At 41.2% G+C, this 22441-nt stretch overlaps 3 protein-coding genes across 3 annotated transcripts in view; 2 read left to right on the forward strand and 1 right to left on the reverse strand.

Annotated features, from left to right (window-relative positions):
* The window catches only part of axo (axotactin), a 59329-nt gene extending 37636 nt beyond the window's left edge, over nucleotides 1-21693 (forward strand). The window contains 10 exon segments of the mRNA XM_068292396.1: nucleotides 229-476; nucleotides 553-1008; nucleotides 4275-4475; nucleotides 5099-5719; nucleotides 7196-7377; nucleotides 7487-7777; nucleotides 7780-7824; nucleotides 7914-8259; nucleotides 8339-8436; nucleotides 20971-21693. Of these exon segments, the coding sequence (XP_068148497.1) occupies nucleotides 229-476; nucleotides 553-1008; nucleotides 4275-4475; nucleotides 5099-5719; nucleotides 7196-7377; nucleotides 7487-7777; nucleotides 7780-7824; nucleotides 7914-8259; nucleotides 8339-8436; nucleotides 20971-21363 (2881 nt within the window). The 3' untranslated portion in view covers nucleotides 21364-21693.
* Nucleotides 1014-3219, reverse strand: TTLL1B (Tubulin tyrosine ligase-like 1B). The gene is made up of 2 exons (XM_068292397.1): nucleotides 3001-3219; nucleotides 1014-2908 (listed from the first exon to the last, which is right to left on the reverse strand). Exon 2 carries the CDS (start codon nucleotides 2650-2652, stop codon nucleotides 1129-1131), a length of 1524 nt encoding a protein of 507 aa, XP_068148498.1. The 5' UTR covers nucleotides 2653-2908; nucleotides 3001-3219; the 3' UTR covers nucleotides 1014-1128.
* On the forward strand, nucleotides 16005-17564 carry LOC137578813 (uncharacterized). Its single transcript, XM_068292398.1, has one exon. It carries the CDS (start codon nucleotides 16448-16450, stop codon nucleotides 16865-16867), a length of 420 nt encoding a protein of 139 aa, XP_068148499.1. The 5' UTR covers nucleotides 16005-16447; the 3' UTR covers nucleotides 16868-17564.
* Nucleotides 21694-22441: the final 748 nt, after the last annotated feature.

Raw genomic sequence — 22441 nt, forward strand, 5'->3', positions numbered from 1 at the left:
TGATGATGATGACGATATTGGTTTTGCCATCTCTCCTTCCTTACGCCAAGTAAATAGTACGAGGTGGAAAAGAGAAAAGGCGAATGTTAGGTCCCAGCTGCCAAGTTATTGAATAGTTATGACAAGTCATAATATTGAGTAATCCCACACAGAGCCTTATCCCTCTTACGCTCTCTCTCTCTTTCCTTCTCACTCTCAATTTTTCTTCGTTTCGTTTCTCGTTTACAGCGACCTTCTGAAGAAGTTGTCTGTAAAGGCTGGACTTATTGGTTGCTTTCGTGGTCTAGTGGTCAACGGTGAGATACTTGATATCTATAGCTATATGTCTGTGCATCTGTCGGAAATTATTAAGGACTGCAAGCCATCTTGTGTCCCCTCGCCTTGCCGGAACGGGGCTCAGTGCAAGGAGCTGTGGAGCAGCTTTGAGTGCGTTTGCAATAATCCTTGGGCTCACATTGGGGAGTTCTGTGAGACAAGTGAGTGAACGACAAAGTCTATGAACTCTTCATCCATTCTCCTTCCATCATCTCTTTATCTTTTTCTTCACGACAGACATAAATGAGAAGGCTTTAACGTTCATCAATCGGGAATCGTTTTTGATGCGAAACTATCTTAGTGTAACTGCCACTCCGGCGAGTCTAATGCATGGCATCGAGGGTGAACGTGAAATGTTAAAGAGCATACTCACCCAAGATTTGCTGATCAATCTAAGGACCTACGACGCAAATGCCTTGGTTCTCTATGCCAACGATCACTACAATAATTTTATCCATCTGTATATAAGTGCGGCCCGCGAGATAGTCTTTTTATACAATTACGGTGATGAGATTGTCAACCTTACTCTGCTTGATGACACGCTAGCCGCCTCGCTAAAGAGCATTCAGGTTGCAATAGTCCGCAGTGAGCAGGAGACACGCATGCATGTGAATGAACGTAGCGTTAGCATCGATCGAGGCAATCTGCTACTGGATGAGTATGCCAACAAACCATGGAGCAATCCCGAAAAAGGTGAGTCCGAGTTCTTTTCTTATTTATTAAACATCTAACTATTTAAAACTAAGACATATCGGGGGATTACATTAGGGAACATAACTATATGGGGCTGTCCCTGGCCCCCGTTTACTTTCGTCACTTCCAGCGGCTCCCAACTTTCGTGGCCTTGGGATGTGAAGATGCGGTACTATTTTGAGCCTCATCCTGGGCAGCCAACTCCTCGTCGATAAGCAACTCAAAGTTACCCAAAGCATCGGCCGATGGCACCTTATTCCAACGCACATCGGGCACACCGTCTGGGGGCAGGACAACCGATAGGATGTTATCGATTAACTTGTACTTCAGAATCCGGTCGTTCACGGTCGTCGAGGTTAGAGATGGTGAGGCATTGACCTCTACTAGCCAGGGTTTCAGCGCGTTGTCGATGATAATGTCATAACCATAGCACTCAAAACAATGCCTATCGCTGGCCATGACCGGTGCGACCGCTCGCAGTGAGTGCACTATTAGCCAGGATATCGCTCCAAAAAGGCGATCGGTAACTTCTTTGCCACGTGTCCCCTCCAAATAAAGCGCTAGATTCTGCACCGACCATTTGCCTCCGTGTAGAGTGTTGTATTCCCCACCATGCTTTTGGACACTCACATTAGTCAGATGCACGTACATGTTGTCTAATTCCGTAACACTCGTGTCGTACTTCACCGTACAGAAGCGGCAGAATCCCTGCTTGAATAGGTATGCCTTTAGGGGTCTGAACGACGCGACCAACACGTACAGTCGAAGATCGAACTTTTTACCCCCAATAAGCAACGGATTGTCAATATATCGGGAGATAACATAGGACTCCTTGGCAATCTGTGGATGAAACGGACCCTTGGCCTCTCGTGACCACTTTTTCAGTTTTGATAGCTTATTGATTAAAAATATGCCAGCTCCCTGGGATTTGCCGCATGGTTTCATAATCCAAGTGCTTAGCGGGAATTTCCGATACTCCTCCACAAACATATTGTAATCAGCGGGCAGGACAAATGTGGTAGGCACGAAATCCAAATAAAGATATCGTGTGCCACTCGAGTTATTTGATTCGGTTTTCTCAGCCAGGGGATTGCCATCGCGCTCGAGATCCTTTCTATAGCGCTTAATATTCTTTACAAGCAAATCCTTACGCGACAGTTCATAATGGTTCGGAAAATGATTAATCATTTGATTATCATGCATTCGATACCCACTATCCACACTAAAGATATTTCGGCAGGTCTGCACTCCGGCCCAATAGAAGTGCCAATCATCGTCGCCGTTCACCTGATGCCAACCGCGTTTCTCGAAATTGTTAACCAACACCGATTTGTCCAGATCCGTGCAGAAGCCAATTTTCAGCTTGTCGTGTGTGGATGACGATGTTCCGACGCCGCCACAAACGCCGCCGACACCACCCGTTCCACTTCCGCTCGGAACTCCCCCACCTGCCACTGTGGCATTCCCGCCGCTAGTACCTGGTAGACGTCCGTACATCGTGGCTGAACTCTGGCCGAGTGTTGGCTGCAGACTGGCATATCGCCACGCCTGCGTCCAGTCAGAGAACAAGGAAATGTCTCCGCCACCACCGCCCCCACCACAACATGCATTCGCCCCACTGTTTAGTCGCAACTGGTTGGGCATCGTTGCCAAGGATTCACTTGTTTGATTTTTGACTGCAAGTTATTGAACCAACAAAGCCTGTCCTCCTCCTGATTTTCCTTCGGTCGTTATTTGTTCTTGTTCTTTCCCTTTTACAACTCTTCTATTTCTTTTTTTATTATTATTTTCATTTGGTTGCCTGGCACTAGATATAGCTTTTACGCCTGCTACTGTTGCTGCTGCTAGTGGTCCTATCTCGTCCTGTCCTGGCCAAATTTGGTCTTGTCTTTGCTACTGGCTTTATATGCCCCGCCAAGCGCAGCACAGCACAAAAATTTTGAAATTGTTTAGCAAGTAAAGTTGCAAAAATGCCAAAAATTTTCCACATACCCACATATACACACACACATACAAGGAGTGAAAAAGATGGAGCAAAAATCTCTGCTCTGTGATCGCCAAATTATGTGCACTTCAAATGTTTTTTTATGCAGCCAGTGTATAAGTGTATAAGTGAGTGTATGTGTGTCTCTGTCAGTAGAAATCTGTTGAAAATAAACGCCATTCAAATGGCGAAAGTTTTCCCTCTATGGCACAAAAACATCAGGCTGCTTTGTCGATGCTAACAGAGAGAAAAATAAAGCACGAAATGTTTGAGCGCTTTCCTTTTTATTTTTTTCCGAATATTTTAACAAAAAAACACAAAAAGAAAACAAAAAAATAATGCCACAACTTGAAAATAAATTTAAAATTGCCATATAAACTGTTTGCAATTTATGCCAAGTATCTCGCAGTAGTAGTAGTATATGCAAAAAATCAGTGAAAAAACAAAAATATAAACTCTGAGAGCCAATTGCATTTAAATACCAACATAAATTTTCCAACCAATCAAAACGGCAATCCTATGTGAAGTTTTAAGATCTCCTGTCAGTGTGGCCATGCATGAGTAACCTTCTTAGACTGCACAAGGACACAACGAAGCTAGCCTTCTGCTTATCCGATTAATTAAAATATTCACAAGTTATTTTGAAGAATTTTAAATTATTATATTTTTTTTGTATATCAATCAGTTTTGCCCATAATTCAATGCGAAACGTTCAATGGGACGATTTGCAACTCGCGCAACCGATAGAAAATCAATCATAATTACTCTTCCTCTCGCTCAGATGTCGATGATGATTTGCAGGCTATTGGAGACTAAAACGATTACAATCGAAATTGGGATTGGTTTATAAATGGCAGGGAATAACACATAAGCACTTATGTAATTAAATGCGTTTACTGGAATTATCGAGAAGGCCAGAGAATCAAATGCCCTCCTCTCCGTCTCGCGCGATCTTTCACTTGCACCATATATTGTGAATTGAATGAGTTGTTGCTGCTGCTGTTAGCTGCAAACATTTCAATTAGACAAACTTAAACTCGAAATTGATGGGCCCAAAACCAGAACCAGGCAAAAGCCAAATAGGCAAAGGGAGTAATGTTGGAGGGAGTAAGAGACTGGCTCTTAAAACCGAAATGCCCCGGCAATGAAGGCTCATTTCCGCACTCACACACACACACGACGAGGGAAAATGAAGCCATAGCAGGACCAATGGGGGTTCTTCTTCCTCTTGCCACCACTTGTTTCCCCTCATCTATATTCATTCAATTTTGTTTATTTGCAGAGGTTCTGTCACCGCACCGACCCCCGGCCCCGCCCACCGAGTACTTTCAATTCCATGTTGGCGGCTATGATCCAGCAAATTTGCTGCGTCCCAATGTCGACTCGCCGGCACTAGAGGGCTACATTGGCTGTGTGCGTGGATTGAAAATTGGTGCCCAGTTGATCGACTTGGCGGAAATCAATGAAAGGAATATAGCGCCCAGTAAGTATAAATCAATTTTCATTGAGTGCAATTTTCGGTTGCAGCCTAATGCCATTTTCTTACGCCAACCCACTGAACCATACTAAAACGATCCAACGACCAAAACCAGGACAGACCAAACGAAACCAAACTAGACCATACCACACCAGACCAGGGCCACGCCACTGCAACTTAATATGCATGCAATTTCCGTTAAGTGCAAGAGACTCAACGGCGGTCGAGGGATGTATGCAACCAACAAAATATCCATGGTCAGGACAGAAGGCAGACAGAAGGCAGTAGGCAGGCAGACAGGCACTTTGGGGCGCTAAGATTAATGCCAATGCGATAAGCGAACCGAAAGCGCCCACACGGCGTATGATTTATGCGGCCACACACATACACGCACACATATTCACAAGCCGCACACGCTATACGACGCGGAAATTGCAACCTGACTTTGATGCGATTAAGGAACCATTGCCCATAACTGTCACTGCCCACGAGACTCGGTTCTAAATTTTAAGATATCAAACTGCACAGAAATATAAGAAATAATTCTAGGAAGAATCGTCCCGCTCTCTCTGTCACACTGTGGGTCTATCTATTAGAATTAACGTATTTGGTTTTGTTGTCTTTTTTAGCCCAAAAAGGCGTTCTACCAAACTGTCAAATCAAATGTGATGCGGAACCGTGCAAAAATGGTGGTATCTGCAAGGAACATTTTGCTGAGCAACTGTCAACCTGTGATTGCGAGCACACCAGTTTTCTCGGTGAATTCTGTTCGGTGGAGAAGGGTGCGGACTTTAGTGGCGAATCGACACTGCAACGAAAATTCGAATTGCCGAGCGCAGGTCGCGTAGATTATGTGCGATTGCAGTTGGCGTTCTCATCATTCGATTTGCGGAGGGCCAATCGCATAATGCTACTGCTGCAGACAGCAGCGGAGCGCAGCTATTACCTTTTACTGGCCATCACATCAGATGGCTACCTGCAATTTGAGGAGGATCGAGAGAATGGCCAAACTGTGGGCGCCAGGATCGACAGGAATTTCCTAAATAGTGCCAGGCACTCGGTCTACTATATGAGGAATGGAACCCGCTCTCAGCTCTATATCGATCGAGAGCAGGTGCCGCTAATGGATTTTGCTGCCCGTGTTGGGACAACTGCCTTAGATGCGGGTGCTAATCGGGCACAGATTGGTGGCATCAATACGACGGATTCGCGTTTCGCCATCTTTAAGAGTTACAGCGGCTGCCTGTCGAGTGAGTTCTAGTCAAGCAAAGCCAAGAGAAGTCGAGACGAGTTGGGTTGTCGGGTTGGGTTGGGTCATAAATTTTAACTGGTCGGAGCATTAATTTCTTTTCGTTGGGGTTGGCGCGGTTGCCTCATCAAGTGATGCCTGCAGTGTGTATATGTGCATCATGCTGCAAGTTTATGAAGGAATGAAAAATAAATGCTCCGTCCCCCTCACTCTCTGTTATACTTTGCTCCGTTTCTCTATATCTCCCTCTCTGCCACTTGCTCTCTTTCTGTACATATTGTTGACCAAAAAATTAAATTTATTCGCCTGCCACATAAAAAGTCATTTCCGTGGCTGTTGCCATAAATTTTTGTCAGTTTTTCTCGCTCTCAAGATTTACGGCGCTGCTCATATTTAAATTGCTGTTTTGCCAACGCTGTTGTTGGTGTTGGCATTGGCGTTGGTTGCGCTGTTGCTGCTGTTGTTGTTGTAACCACAAAAGTTCACTTTGATTAAAACTCTCAACTAGCCAAACAGCTGCCACGCCCCCCAAAAGCCTCTGGCTTCCTATGCATATGCCACATGTGTGCAAGCTGTAAAACGTGTCCCATTAAAGCGCCATCGAAGTGCGATAGTTTGCCAATGGCCATAAACAGAAAGCGAGAGAAAAGATGGCGGTGGGGCCATTTCGGGTGGTGGGTAACAACGGAAAGACGGAGTAAGCGGTAGAGGTGACAGGAGGAAGAGTGCGGTAATAGTGGTCTCCAGCTTATTGCCCTCTCTATAAAATATTAAAAAAACTTTAAACCAATTCCGGCAGCTCAGACGATTCAAGCGACTAAAGGTACATAATACTTGGAGAGGACATGACATTAAATAATTTACTTTATGCAGCATTTCGTTAACAGCAGTCCCTAATTAATTCATTTTTAAGGAGCTATGCCAAAGCAATGCGATCATCAATGATGCCACTTTTGGGCAGTTGTTTCCGCACATGTTTTGTATATATTGTCGATAAGCAATGCAATTCGGGAACACAGCCACGCCTCTTTCCAAGCAAATCACAAGTCAGCAAATATAATACGACGATAATCGGAGGTGTAGGGGTCGTCGGTTACCATTAAGCATTAACAATTTTTATAGCTAATTTCGGAAAAACATAAAATACGCACGAATGCCAGGCGGCGAGGGTAAGAAGGGCGATGAGGGTAGCCAGGTGATGGCATAGCAACTGGCTTTTCCACACGCAAACCAAGGCAAAACGGGGCAACCACCCAGAAAATTTATCCCTAAAGTAAACAAATTCCATTTCGAAACCCAAACTCGATTTCTGAGGCGCCGGCTTCTGGCATTGGTGTGGGGTCATGGGGGAATGTGAGAGGGAGTTACATTTGCATTTCAATTTGAATTAATGACCAAATACTAATGAAAATTTCACCTTTGAATATTTCCCAATTGGAAACTGGACATCATTTGAATGCCTTGTGGCGGCCGGCAGACATCTACATCCAGGTGAATGGTCACATTATGAAGCCGCTCGAGGAGTATATGCTATTCACCAAATCGGGGGCCGATAATATAACGGTAATAAATCCGCAGGGTGTCCGCAGTGCGCAATGCAATGCTAAATTTGATGTGACCGAACAGCCTACACAAGAGCCGATGGTCAATGTGAGCATGGTAAGTACGTAGCGGTTAAGATTGGAAATGGGAATGGCTATGGGGGGAGGGATTGGTGCTCAATGAGCCGCCAAATTGTGCTAATGAAATGCATCTTTGTTCGCATCAGATACCCGAGCCTTGGGTAGAAGAGCCACCCCAACGGGTGCCTTACATATCGAAATTTGTGTATGATGTGGACAAGAAGGAGGATTCCACTCAGGTGGTATTCATCACACTGACCACGGTGTTTGTCATCATTGTCATCTGTTGCCTGCTTGAAGTGTATCGCAGCCATTTGGCCTACAAGAAGCGCATCGAGCGTGAAACCGATGAGGATATCATCTGGTCCAAGGAACATGCAACCAAAATGCATGAATCTCCTGGCGTAAAGGTTGCCGGCAATGCAAGTGGTGGGGGAATGGCCCCCCAAAGAGTGCAGGAATGCCACCATATAGCTATCAAGCGGTATGTCATTGAAAAATTAAATTGAAGATACTCTCTAATTGACTAGAATAAAATTGAATGCCTGTCTTTAACCTCAACTGTGTGTGTAGCTGCCGCAGGAAGACAATAAGCCAAGCTTAAATGGGACGCCTTTGGTGGGCATCTTAAAGAATGGCAGTGCCACAGCTTCACCTACAGACTGCACCAACCCATCGACCCCGATAGCAGCCAAAAATGGTGATATTGTCACGCCTATCCATGAAGAAGAAGAAGAAGAGGAAGTCCACGAAAGTATGGAAGAGGAAAATAAGCCAGTAGTAGTGAAGGAAATGCAGCAGGAGACAAAGTTAAATGGCCAACAGCTGCTCGATGACAGCAGCAGTAAAAATACTGCTGATACTTTGGCTTCTTCAGTGGCCACATCCACCGCCCCCCAATCATCCAGCCTTCCCTCCGGTAAGAGCATTGTGTGTGTGTGTGTGTGTGTGTGTGCGTGCGAGTGTGCCAAAATAAAAAATATTTCTTCTCTTTACAGAGAAAAATACGGACACAGCGACAGTGACAGAGATAAAAAACCCAATGGCAAATGGTCAACAGGATCAGACAGAAGTTAGCCATATCAATGAGCTACCGGTAAGCAAGAGAGCTCCACAAAATTTAATCAAACTGGCGCCGCTTGTCACCTTAAGTGAGACCAATTTGCATGACTTGTGACAGAGTACGACAAGCGACGTCCTTGAAAATTGAAATGGAACATTGGCATTGCATGTTATAACGATTTTCTCCTACATACATACATACAATATTTCTAGTGTAAATAAACAATGAACTACAACTACAACAAACGCTACTACCCAGCATGTCATTTAACATATACACACACACACACACACGCACACATACTCAGTTCCAAACAAACTCAACTCTTCACGAAACACAAAACTCATCATGAAGACATATAAAAGTAATATAGAATTATATAGTTTTGAAACACAGAAACTCAAATGCGAAAAAGCAGTACATTGTACTACTGTATGAAATATCCTAGACCAAAGAGGATTTATAGCATTAAGCTGAAGACAAGGTTATAATAAGTGGGAAAAAGTATCGGTTAAACCTTGACGATTGGTTTGTTTGACTTTGTATCGTTAAGGATCAAAAATGGGTTTGCTTTGATTTGAGGCACTCAATTAAAATGGAGTTACTTTGCAATATTTTTGAATTGCTAAAAACAGTTAATTTTGTCGTCTGAACTTTTGAGATATTTCTCTCGTTTTCTCTCTCTCTCTCTGTTTTGCCGTCCCCATCTATTTATGTATGTATAGGTTCTTATGTCTGCCTGGCGGTCATATAATCAACTTGTGAAAATGTGCAATTTAATTAAACTGCATTTAATTGAATTTAACTAAATAAACAAATAAATACTTATATGGTCACACGCACACATTGGCCATATAAGGAAATACGTGAGTGTGTGTGTGTATAAAGAGGTGAAAGCAATATTTTCTTCCTTTTGGAGTTTCCCAAAATATTTCACAATGTTTTTACCCATCCGCCCACATATAATTGTAATTTAATGGCGCCACACACATACAATATGTGTGTGTGCGTGTATTTATGTATGTGTATTGTTTTAATTGTTAATATCAAATGCGCTTATAGTGTGACTATTTAATTAAAAATTAGTTGAGAAAAAAGCATTGGCATTGATGCATAAATGAAAATTGCCGATTGTCAGTCATTGTACGGGCGTAGGCTCGACAGATGCAGAGGGGGGCAGTAGGCAGCGGGGTGCTGTAGGGATCCGTAGGGGATTCCACACGGCCATAAGCTGGCCAATATGGACAGTATTGCATTGTAGTCTCTCTCTCTCTCAATTTAAAACCTATTAAAAATGAAGTTTTGCTTTCAATTCGTTTTGTGTTTTTTTGCGATTCATATAAATACATACATACATAGTAGGCTTAACGAGATCAAATTAATACTATGGAAGCAGACAACATAAAAATGGATTTTTAGTGCAAAAATTATAATATGCTTCCTCCTATTTGCGAACTTTTAAATAACATTCAGCTTTAATCGGTTAATGCATATGTGGAGAAGATTGGGTGCTCATTTTTTGTTCCTTCATGCTGGCCTCTTCTTACCGCCGCCCACTTCTGTTAGCAATTGTTGTTTTTAAATTGAATTCCTTTTCTCACAATTACAAGTTCAGTCTACAATATAAAAAGCAATGCATCTTTCTGTTTGCTGCGCGAGGTGTACCTCAAATGTTTTTTAATTGTCATGTTGGTTTTTCGATGGCTTCTGAGTTGACTTTCGCAAAAAGAATTCCCTTCTCTGTAGGAAGCGTCCAGTCGCCCTTGTTGTTGTTGGCTTCGTTTTATTCGCATTCTATGTGGCTGAGGACAATTTCTTAAGCGGCATCTTGTTTGTATGTAGCCAAGCCAATTGTCTAAAATGTTATTTAATAGAAAAAGTGCTTACAAAAGGGAAAAGAGTCATCTTCCCTAACCCCCTTTGCCAGTATCTTTCTTTTTCTCTTTGGCTGGCTAAAGTAAATTGAACTGCTTTCACAGAGCTTATGGCAATTTTCTTTTGTTCAAAACAGACATTTGCGAAATTAATATGGAAAAATCACGGACGAATGGAAGAAGGAAAGTTCAGTTGAAGGTAAGAATAACATTTGCTAAAGGCCACAATTTATAGGTTTATCATACTATACAGAACTTATTTCTATATACACACATACATACATACATACATACAAATATACAGAAACAGACACATACAATCCTATATATGCATAGAGTTTTTGCTCTCTTATTGTTGTTGTCCATGATTTATAAAGCAAGTCTGAAACTTAAGACAAAAACCTCACAACTTTGCCAACTCCAAACTCTAAGCAAAAAAAAAAAAAAAAAAGAAGAAAAAACTTGAAAGTTTTCGCAACGACTCTTCGGTATGCCCCCAAAAAAAAGTTTTTGGGAAAATTGCAAAAGCAAAATATTGAACTTATTGGCTTTTATATAGTTTTAGCATGAAAAGTGTGAAACGGGTGGTGAGGGGGGGGCGAGCAAAGAGGAGGGGAGGAAGAGGGGGGTTCATGTTACTTTTGGGCTTACTTAGCATGTACTTTGTCTTGGGCTTAAGCTGCACCCAAATTGAATTTCCCGCGATGCTTTACTCTAACTCTATCTCTATCTCTTTTTCTCTCAACTTCCGTCTCTTCCTTACTCCGACTGCTTCTCGCTTTTTGAGTTTTAGGGAATCTGGTCGCTGCATTCAAATCGGAGACTTTTGACTATATGGCTATAGAATTTCCTATTTCTTGTTTTTCCCAGAGAGAGAAAGAGAAAGTTGTGCGTGAGGCATTGTCAGCGTTATCCCGACTCTGACCTCCCTCCCTTTCCGGACTACGCTAGCTGCATTTCCGCTTGACTTGAGGCGTTTGACGTCGTCAACGTCTTTCTTGGCTGATTGCAAAGAAACCGAAATTGAAGCTCACTACCAAAGTTGATGTTTTTTTCGTTTCTGTTCTGTTTTTATTTTTTTTCTTTCCAAAATCAAAAAGTTTCGCTTACAAGGGATACAGCGGATGGGTGGTAGCAAAAACCGAAAGAGAGGAATGAAAAACGGGGAGGGGAAAGTTGCTTCAGCTTTTGTTTAAAACTAGCAAAAAGTGCAAGTGCCTCAGCTGCCGCTCCAGCTGGAGTTGAGGTGGACGGAGAGGTTTGCTCCTGTCATGCATGCCAAGTTGCTTTTTATTCAAAAATTGTTTGTGGGTAAAAGTCTTGGTAGCATTTTCTTTCCTTTCGTTGCTGATGCTGTTCATTTCGCTTCGGCCACAAACGCAGCACGCACTTAACTTTACTTACCCTCACCCCCCTACCTTTCTACCCAGCTACCCGCTAGCCCCAATCCTCTTCAGATGCCGCAAGGCTGCGGTAAAACTCATTACGAGCTTAGAATGCAAAAAAGGAAAACCATTTTCCCACACAAACCGCCCACAACTTTTTCTCTTTCTCCCTTTCTTCGAATTCGTTCGCTTCATGTTTATGTGTGTGTGTGTGTGTATGGGTGTGCCTATTTTTGCTGTTTCCTCAAGTTTTCAATAAATCTTAATGAAGACAAAAAAACGACGAGCTAATGATGTGTAAATTAATACGTAACTCTCAGTTTATAGAATCAACGAACGCGAATTTATTTAGAGCAACGCGGCGTATGCGCAATCTTGCCACAGCAACGCAAACAGAGCACATAAAATATACAAATATAAATTCGAAATACAAATAAATAAGCGAAATATGCGTGGGCATGTGTATATCTAAACAGTTTCTTTAGGAAGGATACAAATCCTTCGATATTTAACAGATTTTCTTATCAAATTTGAAAAGAAACTTTTGGAGGCTACTGCTGAGTCGCAAATGGAGTTTATTAAACTAATAGTTACTAACCCAAGGGAAAAACTAATTTAACGCATGTTAATTAAAAAACACAAAATGACAATATGTACAATATGTATATATGCGAAAAAAGTACAGAAAACAAAACGAAAACTCTGCATGACGGTATGCCAGCCAATAGTAAGTACGACATGCCGCATGGTGCATGCTGCATGTTGCCTGTGCCACATACAACAAACAAAGCACAGAGACAACAAAACTAATTAAAGAATGTGCAACAAGAGAAGCAGCCCGCAAAAGCAAAAAAAAAAAAAAAAAGAACCAAAATGAAAATGAAAAAATATTTAAAACACAAAATGTGAAACGAAAAAGTTTTTAATAAAAAGCAATGCCAAACATCTCTGCACTTTGACAGCAGCACCAAAATGAAAATCAAAGGCAGCAGGCTATGCCACAACATCAGCAGCAGCAGCAGCAACAACAGAGACAACCGCTACAAAGAGCGGCAACACTTCAACAGAGCACAAAACGGCGCAAAGCGACGACGGCAGCAGGAACAGCAGCAACAGGAGGCTTAGCAACAGCAGCAGCTGCTGGAGGAGTAGGAGGAGCAGGACCACCAACTGTACGACGACAAGTATCATGGGGTCCTCCGATTGTGGCCGAAACGGATGTAGATCTGGCCTGTGCTGCTGGTGGCGTGGGCAATGTCGTCGGCAGTGGGCGCAAAACGGGGGGTAAGCAGAATGGATACGGCGGCGGTGGCGTCAATAGACGAGCAACGACTACTAGAAATTGACAGTCACTCAGCCAGCTAGTCGTTCAGTTCGCTCAAAGAGGTCCAAAAATGACGAGAAGGAGACGCCAAGAGATAAAAAAAAATGCTAGAAATATGCATAAAAGCATAAATATTTAGGCGAACGACTACAAAAGCAATAGCAATTTGTATAAATAAAAAAAATCCCCCCACAGTCAGTCGACTTCAGTGTACCGAAGTTTTAATGCCCTGGCAGGGACCCGACTAGTAAATCTCCAACGGAAATTCTCTCTCAAATCACATCACAAATACATACTTCCGTATAGATTCGGAATACATATACACATTTGTATTACCTTTACACCATAATACCCTCTGTAAGAGTATGGCAACGAGAAACTTGATACATACATACAAAGTCACTTGAAAGCGGAACGAAAAGAAGCGATGACGAAGGCGGTGAAGTTAAAGAAGAACACGAATCGGCGAAAGGCAGCCAAGGACATGCAAAACAACATAATTCTTGAAAATAATACACGCACAAAAAGAGAATACATATGTATTCTAAATATGTATATATAGACTACCGATTATTTTCCATATGGGGAAAGTGGTTTCGCAGTGTTGCAGTTATTTCCCCATTAGGAACTGAACTTTTGTGGAATTAAATTTAAATTGTTTATATTAAAAATAGCTTAAAAACATCTAAAAGAAAGGGAAAGGAAATCTATAGTATATAGTGAGAGAGAGAGATAGAGAGGCATAGACATGCCACCTATACATATATAATTGTTAAATAGATTTACTACGCTGATCCCCAGTTAATATCTTTAATCTATAAAGCACAAAAAAGTGATTATTATAAAAAATTCTTTTAAGACTATAAAAGCAGGGTAAAGTAATGTCTGTTACGGCAATTCTGCACTTAGTTAGTAACTGTTAATTGATTTCTAATTATGGTATAAGTAAGAATATTTTTTGAATACGAAAATACTTTTGAAAGTGTTTAATCCTGGTTATTCAATGAATATGAAAATGAATCCAAAAAAATGCTTTAACGAAAAATGTTAATCGGTTTATATGTAACTCAAGAAATACATACTTCTCTTGATATAACGGTTTTATCGGTTTTAATAAAGGTTAATAGTTTGGGAATATGATATTCTGTCACATAAGCCTAAAGATGTTTAACTCTTCTTCTATATCTCTCTCTCTCTCTCTTTCTCTTTCACTTCTACTTGAGTTGTGAAATATTAACACAGGTAATAATAAAAGTGAATAGGAAAATCTTAAAATTAAACTCAATTCATTTAAATGCGTTTATAAAAAAACTTTCTACGGACATGGTACAAAATGTTAACGACAGCAATAAGAATGTCCAAAGACAATTGGATCAAGCCGAACTTTGAATGCCTTTCCATTTAGATAACATTGTTCTACGCTATGAACACATAAAAATTGGGTGGTGGCGTCCGGTATTAATATTTGATCAATATTTCAAATTTTTTCAAGTTGGTTGTAATCTTCTAGTTACCCCTTATAAGCCAGAGAGTATATAGAAAAAGTATTTGGCACACATAATGGTCCTTCAATATGGTGAACGATGAAAAGGGGTGGGGTAAAGTATACTCCTAGGAGCATGTGTGTCTAGTGAGAAGCGGTGGGGCAGGGGGTGGGGGAAGTAACCAACAGCTTGTTAGTGGCTTTGTTGGTCAGTACTTTCAACTAATGTGTTTTGTGCGGCGACCATAGAAAATCTCAAGTACCCCTTAGACACATACACATGCACAGACATCAACACATTCACACACACACAGACTCACTCACTCGCTCACACACACACACACACACACACACACATACATACTCTTGTAGTAGCCCCACACATATTGAATGTACTTAACTTTCGGTTGCCGCTACTTCTGTAGCTGCTACTCTCATTTTGGGGTGCCAAACAAACCGCAAAGTATACGTGTATATGTATTAGTGCTGTGCATGTATGTGTGTTCTCTCTCTTTCTCTTTACTCTCACTCTCTCGCCCTGTATGGGGTGTCCTTCAGCTCCTTGAATTTCGGCTCGCTACTTGCATAAAATAACCGCATAAAATGTCGTTAAGCATAACGAAATTGAGTCTGCTCATAAATTCAGATTATGAGATTAAAATGTTGTGATTTTCGCACATAGTACGACGTCGACGTCTACGAGATGGCAAGTAGATGAGACCCAAGCCAACCCATAACCCAAGCCCAAACCCATCCGCAACCAGAATCCAAGCACAAGTCAACCCTTTTACTATAACGAAACTCCCAAACATAAAGTGAAATGCGGCAGACTCACACATACACCCAGGACACAGGGCAAGAATGGGTAGAAGAGGAGCAGTGGGGCGACAGGGGAAATCAGGGCAAACTGGTCTTATTGAAAAATGCGTTGCTATAAGCACCAATGGGCCAATGTAATGAGTTTATATTATGGCGCTCGTTTGCCTTTAAGCTATGAATTTATGAAACACAGCTTCGAAAATCGAATACAGTGTTAAAAAATATTATTTTATTCCCACCAAAACAAAAACGAATTCCCAATCATAATGTGCTTTATAAATGAATGAAATTGAATTCTCCATCATTGAGCTGATTATGGTACATCAAGATATTCTTCTGAATTGCAATAATGGAATATATCTTTAACACATGCAACAACTTCAGAGACCTCATGTTGTAGGATCAGCAACCACTGTAAGAAAAGCAAAATAAGAAATTCATTCAGGTCTTCGGATGGATAAATAGTTGGGACGATGCATATTTTGCGGTGTGTTGGGCGATTAAAGTCAAATATTTGGCCTGTTTTTCGGGATGTTTACCAAATTTGTTGAGTCAGTTGGCTATTTTGGAATCTGTCTGAATTTCCCGCAAACAAGCAACAACATGGAAAGTTATCCAGCTGTCGGTTCTATTATGAGGCAGCTAATTGCAATCAGGCAACGGTTGACTGGCACACAGACAACGGGCAAAGGATTAGCCAACAGGCAACGGCAACGGTAATGGCAATGATAGTACGCGTCATTTCACCTATAAACAGTTAGTGTCGCCCTAATCCGGTTATATATCCGGATTAGCGCATGGCCTTGCCGTCGGCACACCGCCGTTAGAGTATCCGAGTATGCAGAGTCCTTTTTTGAGCGCAATTTACAAGATTTTTTAGGTAATGAATGGGAAGATCGCATTTTTTTTAATCCACACGGTGCAAATGCGAAAAAAATCTAATGAGTCTGCGGGCGATCATAAAAAAAGGGCCCACGGGCCACCCACCCACGCAAGCGCAGGTCAACGAAATGATAATTGGCCTGCGCCTTGCGCATGAATGATTTGCCTGTTCTCTGGCCCAGAGACCTGCCGCATCAGGTCAGATATGAGGTAAGAGAAAAGCAGACGAGTATAAAAATTGTTCACATCGTCGCAAAGAGCAGCAAACGCAATCAAGATGTGTCAGCAACAAGAACAGCGCAAGGAAACGCAATCGCAAACCCAACGAGGACGAGAAGAAGTAGGTGCAGGAGTATCAGTGGGTAACACCAGCAGCAGCAGCAACTCCTCCACACCTCCATCTCTCGGTCGAACGCCGTCAGCAGGCTATGTGCTATTTTTGCATCGTGAAGAGTTGCGGCGTCGCAGTCGGAAGGCTCCTTCCGCTCGGTCGTCAATAACGAAAATCCATTTGACGAGCGAATTGATAGCCAGAACCAAGCAGAACATAAGCAAATGCAGCTTTGAGGATCTGAATATCTTGGCCCGAGAAACTCTCTTCAAAAGGAACCTTCAACGTCATCTACACCACAGAAGGATGCAAATGCAGCTTTGGCAAATGGCCAAGAGGCAAAAGCAGTTACAAAAGATTGCCTAAACGACGACGATCTGGCGATGATGACAAGAACAGCAAAAGTGATTTAGTTTGTTAGTTTTAGAGACAAGTTATATTTAAAATACCTACCAATTTAACAAATACATACATATATAAAATCAAAATCTAAATGTTTAAATTCTTTTTATTTTGCCACTGAAGCAAATCCTTCGAAAGAATTACAACATTTGAAGCCTACCCTAGCATATTGTGCAATACATGTTCCATTTTGGACGTTTAAGCATTTTCATTCCTTATCTACACTCTCACACACGCATAGAGAGAGAGAGAGAGACAGGGAGAGAGTTATCACGATGGTTAGCTGAAGTGCAATTATATGAACCTAAGCACACACAATTTTCCCAATTTACTATTTGCCATTTTCCATTTGCTATTTCCATTTAAATATTAGAATATATATTTTTACTCTGACAATGCAACATTTTGCAACCGAAAAAAGAGAGAGACAGCAAGAGAGGGGAGGACGAAAGGGCCATTCTCAGGGCCATTCGTCTTTTTCGCTTACAACCTGGCTAGCTGCCATTCCGCTCTTCCCCTCGAATGGTGTAAAAACAAATTTACACATGATTACCAAACGAACCGAGCAAAAGTTACAACTGTGCGAACATTTAATATGCTGCAACTCAAACAAAATGGAGCGTTGCATAAATTTGAAAAGGCAACGCGCCAGCCAACCAGCCAACAACAACAATAAGTGCAAAAAGAGGAGCAAAGACTCTCCGCTGTCGTTGTTGTTTTCGTCGTCGTCGTCGTTGTCCTCATCGTTGGTTGTCGTCGTTGGTTGTGTAGAAAAAATTTTGCCTTTTAGACTACATAAATTTTAATTAAATGTCACTCATACGCCATGGATGCGAAGTACAATGTGTGTGCATATGTGTGTCTGTGTGTGCAGCCAAGAAGAGATGCTTGAGTTTATGTGTGCGTGTTCGTTTGTGTGCGACAAATGAATGCACACAAAAGTGGCACGAATTACAGTTTATTGAACAGAAGCAGTATCAACAAAAAACGGAAAGAAAACACATCCTGGAAGCCAATTTCAAGGCAATTTCGCCACGAGAGTTTCTTTTTACAAACTTCGTTATTCATATGTATATAAAAATATGGCGATTGCTGCCTATTGATTTCAATTTCCAAATATTACAACTGCAGTTGGGTAGAATATCTCAAAAAATCGCTTATCGGATACTCGTGGAATTAAGAATTTTATTAAAGCACGTTTAACACGTTCACTTGGTGCATTTGGCTAACAATTTTGAAACTTTACCCGTCAATTCGATGGTGTAAAAATATAATTTAGCATCTTTTCTTTGGCATTGTTGATGCTAATATTCTTTCTTTTCTCGCTCTCTCTATCCATTCTACGCTGATTGTAATACAGAAGAGCAGCAGAAGAAGTAGATGAGAGTGATGATGAGGAGCTAGTGGCATGATAACCAGGCAATTGCCTTCGTTGCATATTTGGGTTAGTGGGAATTTTCCCCAAAGCTATAAAAACGTAGCAGTTTTGTTTGCTCGGTTTTCACATTTCCTCTCTTACATTTTGCTTTCGTTCTTTTCTTTATTGTTGTTTTTTTTTTTTTTTTGTACATACATACATACATAGTTGGTTTTGTGCATTTTAATAAAACTTTTTCCGTAGTATGCATTATTCATGTTTTACATGTTTTACAACAATTACAATGCCGTCGTGGTTGACCACTGGCGGAGTGCCGTACTCCCTGCCGTACTTGCACAAGTATGGATGTATGCTTGTGTGTGTGTGTGTGTGCGTATATGTATTGGTTGCTTGTACTAAATGGAAAGCCATCGAAAAGACTTGCCCTTAAAAGTTCTTCTGTTTTTTTTTTTTCCAACATATGCGAAAGAGAAGTTCTTGACAAATTAACTTCAAGTGCGCAATGGAGTGTTTATGAATGAATGGCAAAAGTTTCCCTTTGCCACGCCCCAAAAGCCGACAGCGGCTCCAATTTGCACCCAACCCAAACCATGCAGAACGTAATCGTCACGGTGGCTTAAAGCAATTTGTTATTAATTTCCGCGTTGAAAAGTTGAAAAACGAAACGAGAATGAGGATGAAAAAAAGTGAAAAACCAAACAAACAAAACTTTTTCTTGCTTTTCTTTTCACTTTTTGTTTGTTGTTTTTTATTTTTGGTTTTCCTTTTTGTTGTCTCCATTTAATGCGAAAAGTTATTGTTGTTGTTGTTACAGTACTTGTTGTTGCCACCATTAAAACATGGCCCATAATGGTTAACAAGGCATTTTCCTTGTTGACCAACAACCCAATGAGCATCCATCGTCCACAGTCCACCGTCTGGCCCACTCAATTGTCCGTCCGAGCAGCTGACCAGCTCACCGACCGACTGGACAGCAACTTGTGCGTACAAATGTAAAACATGTGTAATAAATATTTACATTCAAGTGTGAAGCGACCACTCTATACGAGGGCTAATAATAAAATTGATCCTGTACCTAAAGGGTTGAACTAATCTGCAGCTTTTGATAGGAGGAACCATTTGATTCTTTGATTGGAAGATCGATGAAATCGGAAAGTTGCTTGTATGGTTTAATTATCTAAATACAATTGTTAACACAACCCTCGTAAAAGAGTGACGATGTTTTTGTGTGTGTGTGGTTGGTAGGTAAAATATAGTATTATATACGCAAATACATATTTGTAGACATATGTATGTAGGTATATGTTTCAAGTCACGCAAATGCTGTCCGCTTCTTCTTATTATTCTCAATTTTCCTTTTCGCTTTTCTTGTTTTTTTCTTCTTATTCGTCTTGGGCTTGACGATGACTGGCAGAAAGTTGTTTGTATTTGAAATGCCAGCGCCGGGTAGTATGCAATGAAAAAAATTCTTCAACAACAATGTTAATACACACATATAAAGAGAGAGATGGAGAGAGATGGGGGAGGGGGTTTGAAGGGTAAGTGTGCCAAGTGAAAAGTGCAAGTTTACCAGCCTTTTGTTGCTGTAGATGTTGTTGTTGCTGGTAACCTTCAGCCAAAAAGAACAATAAAATTGCACGAAAATGAAAACTGAAAATGCTTCATCCTTTTATCATCTCCCTTCCTCTCTCTCTCTCCCTTTCTCTTTCTCTCTGCGAATGAAAAACTATGAAAAAGACGGCAGCGGCATCGTGTAGAATAACATTTTTAAATGCGTTTTTTATGTATTATTCGCACGCACACACTCAGAGAGAAGAGAGGTTCGTCCTGTTTTCTTATTAAGTTTGAACCAGAAGAAAATTTCCCGTGTTCAGAAGGACTTTAGTAGGATCAAAATCTTTATGTAACTTATCTTCATAATCGGTTCAAAATAGTCAACGTTTCCTTATCGAAATAGGTTACCCTAATTGAATCAGTATTTCATTCTGTTAATTGAAGTGTTTACCGTTCTACTCGAATAGTTATGCATGAATAAAGAGCATTTCCCAAGCCACATTTGGAAACAGTGTCGGCTTTTCATTTGCACTCGATTCTCCAGCGCTACCACCCAAATCCCGCCCTCTGTAATGTAGGTACTTCTTGCATCATAGCTGGGGGGAATAGAATGTAAATGTGTTGTGCTGCTGCTGGCTCGCTGGATGGCGAACTGGCTGCATTTTGGCCAACACACATCTGCACATTTGTGTGGAACCTGGACAGTCGTTGCTCAGGCTCATGCTTTAAACGGGTGGGTTTATAGAAGTTGCTTTGTTGAGCCCTAGAACTGGATATTCCTTTAAATTTCACATTTTAACATCTTGCCATATCATGACACTTGCTGAAAATTCGCTTATCCTTACAATTTATGTGTACTTTTTGTTATTAGAAAAATATATACATATATACTAAAGCTTTATATCTTTTTTACACCTGGCAAACCTTTTCCGTGTCTATTTCCATTTCCGTTATCCATATCCATGCCCATTTACATATCTATTGAACACTATTTGAACATTTAGCCAAATCGCATTAAACCCTAAAATATTTGAATTAAAATTCCTTGCTCCTACCCAACCAATACTGAGGAGTTGGGTGAACCCCGTCCCCGAGCCACCGAAACTTTTTGTCGCCTCACCCATCTCTCTTGCAGCAAGACAAATCCGGCCACAAAGCACACGATGACATGGAGCTTGATGCCTTTGATGTTGCCCATGCCGCAAATGCCAATGCATTGGCATCAGCATCAGCGTCGGCATCCGCATCCACATCCACATCCACATCGGCATCGGCATCGGCATCCGCATGGTCCCACCCACCACCATCATCAACAGGAGCAGCACCACAAGCGCCATTGCGTCGTCATCAATGTAAAGCTGCAGCTTTACGAGCAACAACCCGTCAGCACCCACCGCCGGCGCCCATGTATCTGGAGAATGCCCTGCAACAGCGGCAGTTTGCGAATCCAATTAGTTACTTGGGTGGACCGCGACTGCAGCCGCGGAGTAATCGCAACAGCATCGACTCGATATTATCGCTGGATTAGCGGCTCGCAAACGGAGTGGAAGACAGAGTGCCAGAGACTCCAGACCACCCAGTTTCCCTATCCTATCCTTCCCCCTTGGATGCTAGTCAGAAACAACTCTTCCCTCATCAAAACTTTGCGACAATCTCAAACGACAGCGAGGATTGACTTTGCTGTCCATCCCCGAAAACCCAACCCACAATCCTATTCCATCCATCCCACCACCTCCAAATGTGTATTTGTGGATAGAGCTCGAAACTTAACAAGTTTAAAGTTAGTTTAGTTAGATGAAACAACCAATTGCTGGTCACAAATAAAGAACAAATTGTATTGAATAATTACACACATAAATAAAATGAAACATTAAATTGTAATTGCTCTTATTCAAAATTGTTGCGAAAGAAAGAATGCTCAGTAAGTAATAGCACAAAAATATCTTTAAATTTATACACCGTTTACTTTACTCCTATTTTCACACATGGATGTGTATGTAAGCACATACACACATACGTATGTCTGTACATTTGCATGTGTGTACGTGTGTGCAAACAAATTAAATTAGTTTCACGTAAATCTTACTGTATCAACTCGCCAGTTATTGTTTATCGAAGCAACAACATGTAGGATAGACAAAAACAACAACAACAATAACAAATGCTAATCCACATTTACGTTTATATCTGTTGCGTATTTTTAATTAATTGTAAGATTTTTAAAAGAAAAGATTCACTTACCATCTGCATTGGTGCCATCTCTTTTTCTCTTACTCTTTCTAGGTAAGCCTCGAACAAAATGCACACACACACACTTGCAAACAAGATTCTTTAAACGAAAAAAAAAAAAACACGAAACAAAAATGTACAATGTACGTATGTACATACATATATACATACATACATATATGTATGTATTTAATTTAACAATGCTGCAATGAATTGCATTATGACTTACACTTATGCACCATTTAAGTTAATTTCACAAACAATTTGTTGCCTCAATAAAACTGGAAATTTGGCGACAAGCGGCGCGGCCCACACACTTGATCCTTTCCTCCCTCCAGCGTTGCCAGACTGTGTTTTTTTTCGCGGTTTCGAGCTTT

Source organism: Drosophila tropicalis, unplaced genomic scaffold (assembly GCF_018151085.1).
Source record: "Drosophila tropicalis isolate 14030-0801.00 unplaced genomic scaffold, ASM1815108v1 contig_694, whole genome shotgun sequence".
NCBI lineage: Eukaryota > Metazoa > Arthropoda > Insecta > Diptera > Drosophilidae > Drosophila > Drosophila tropicalis.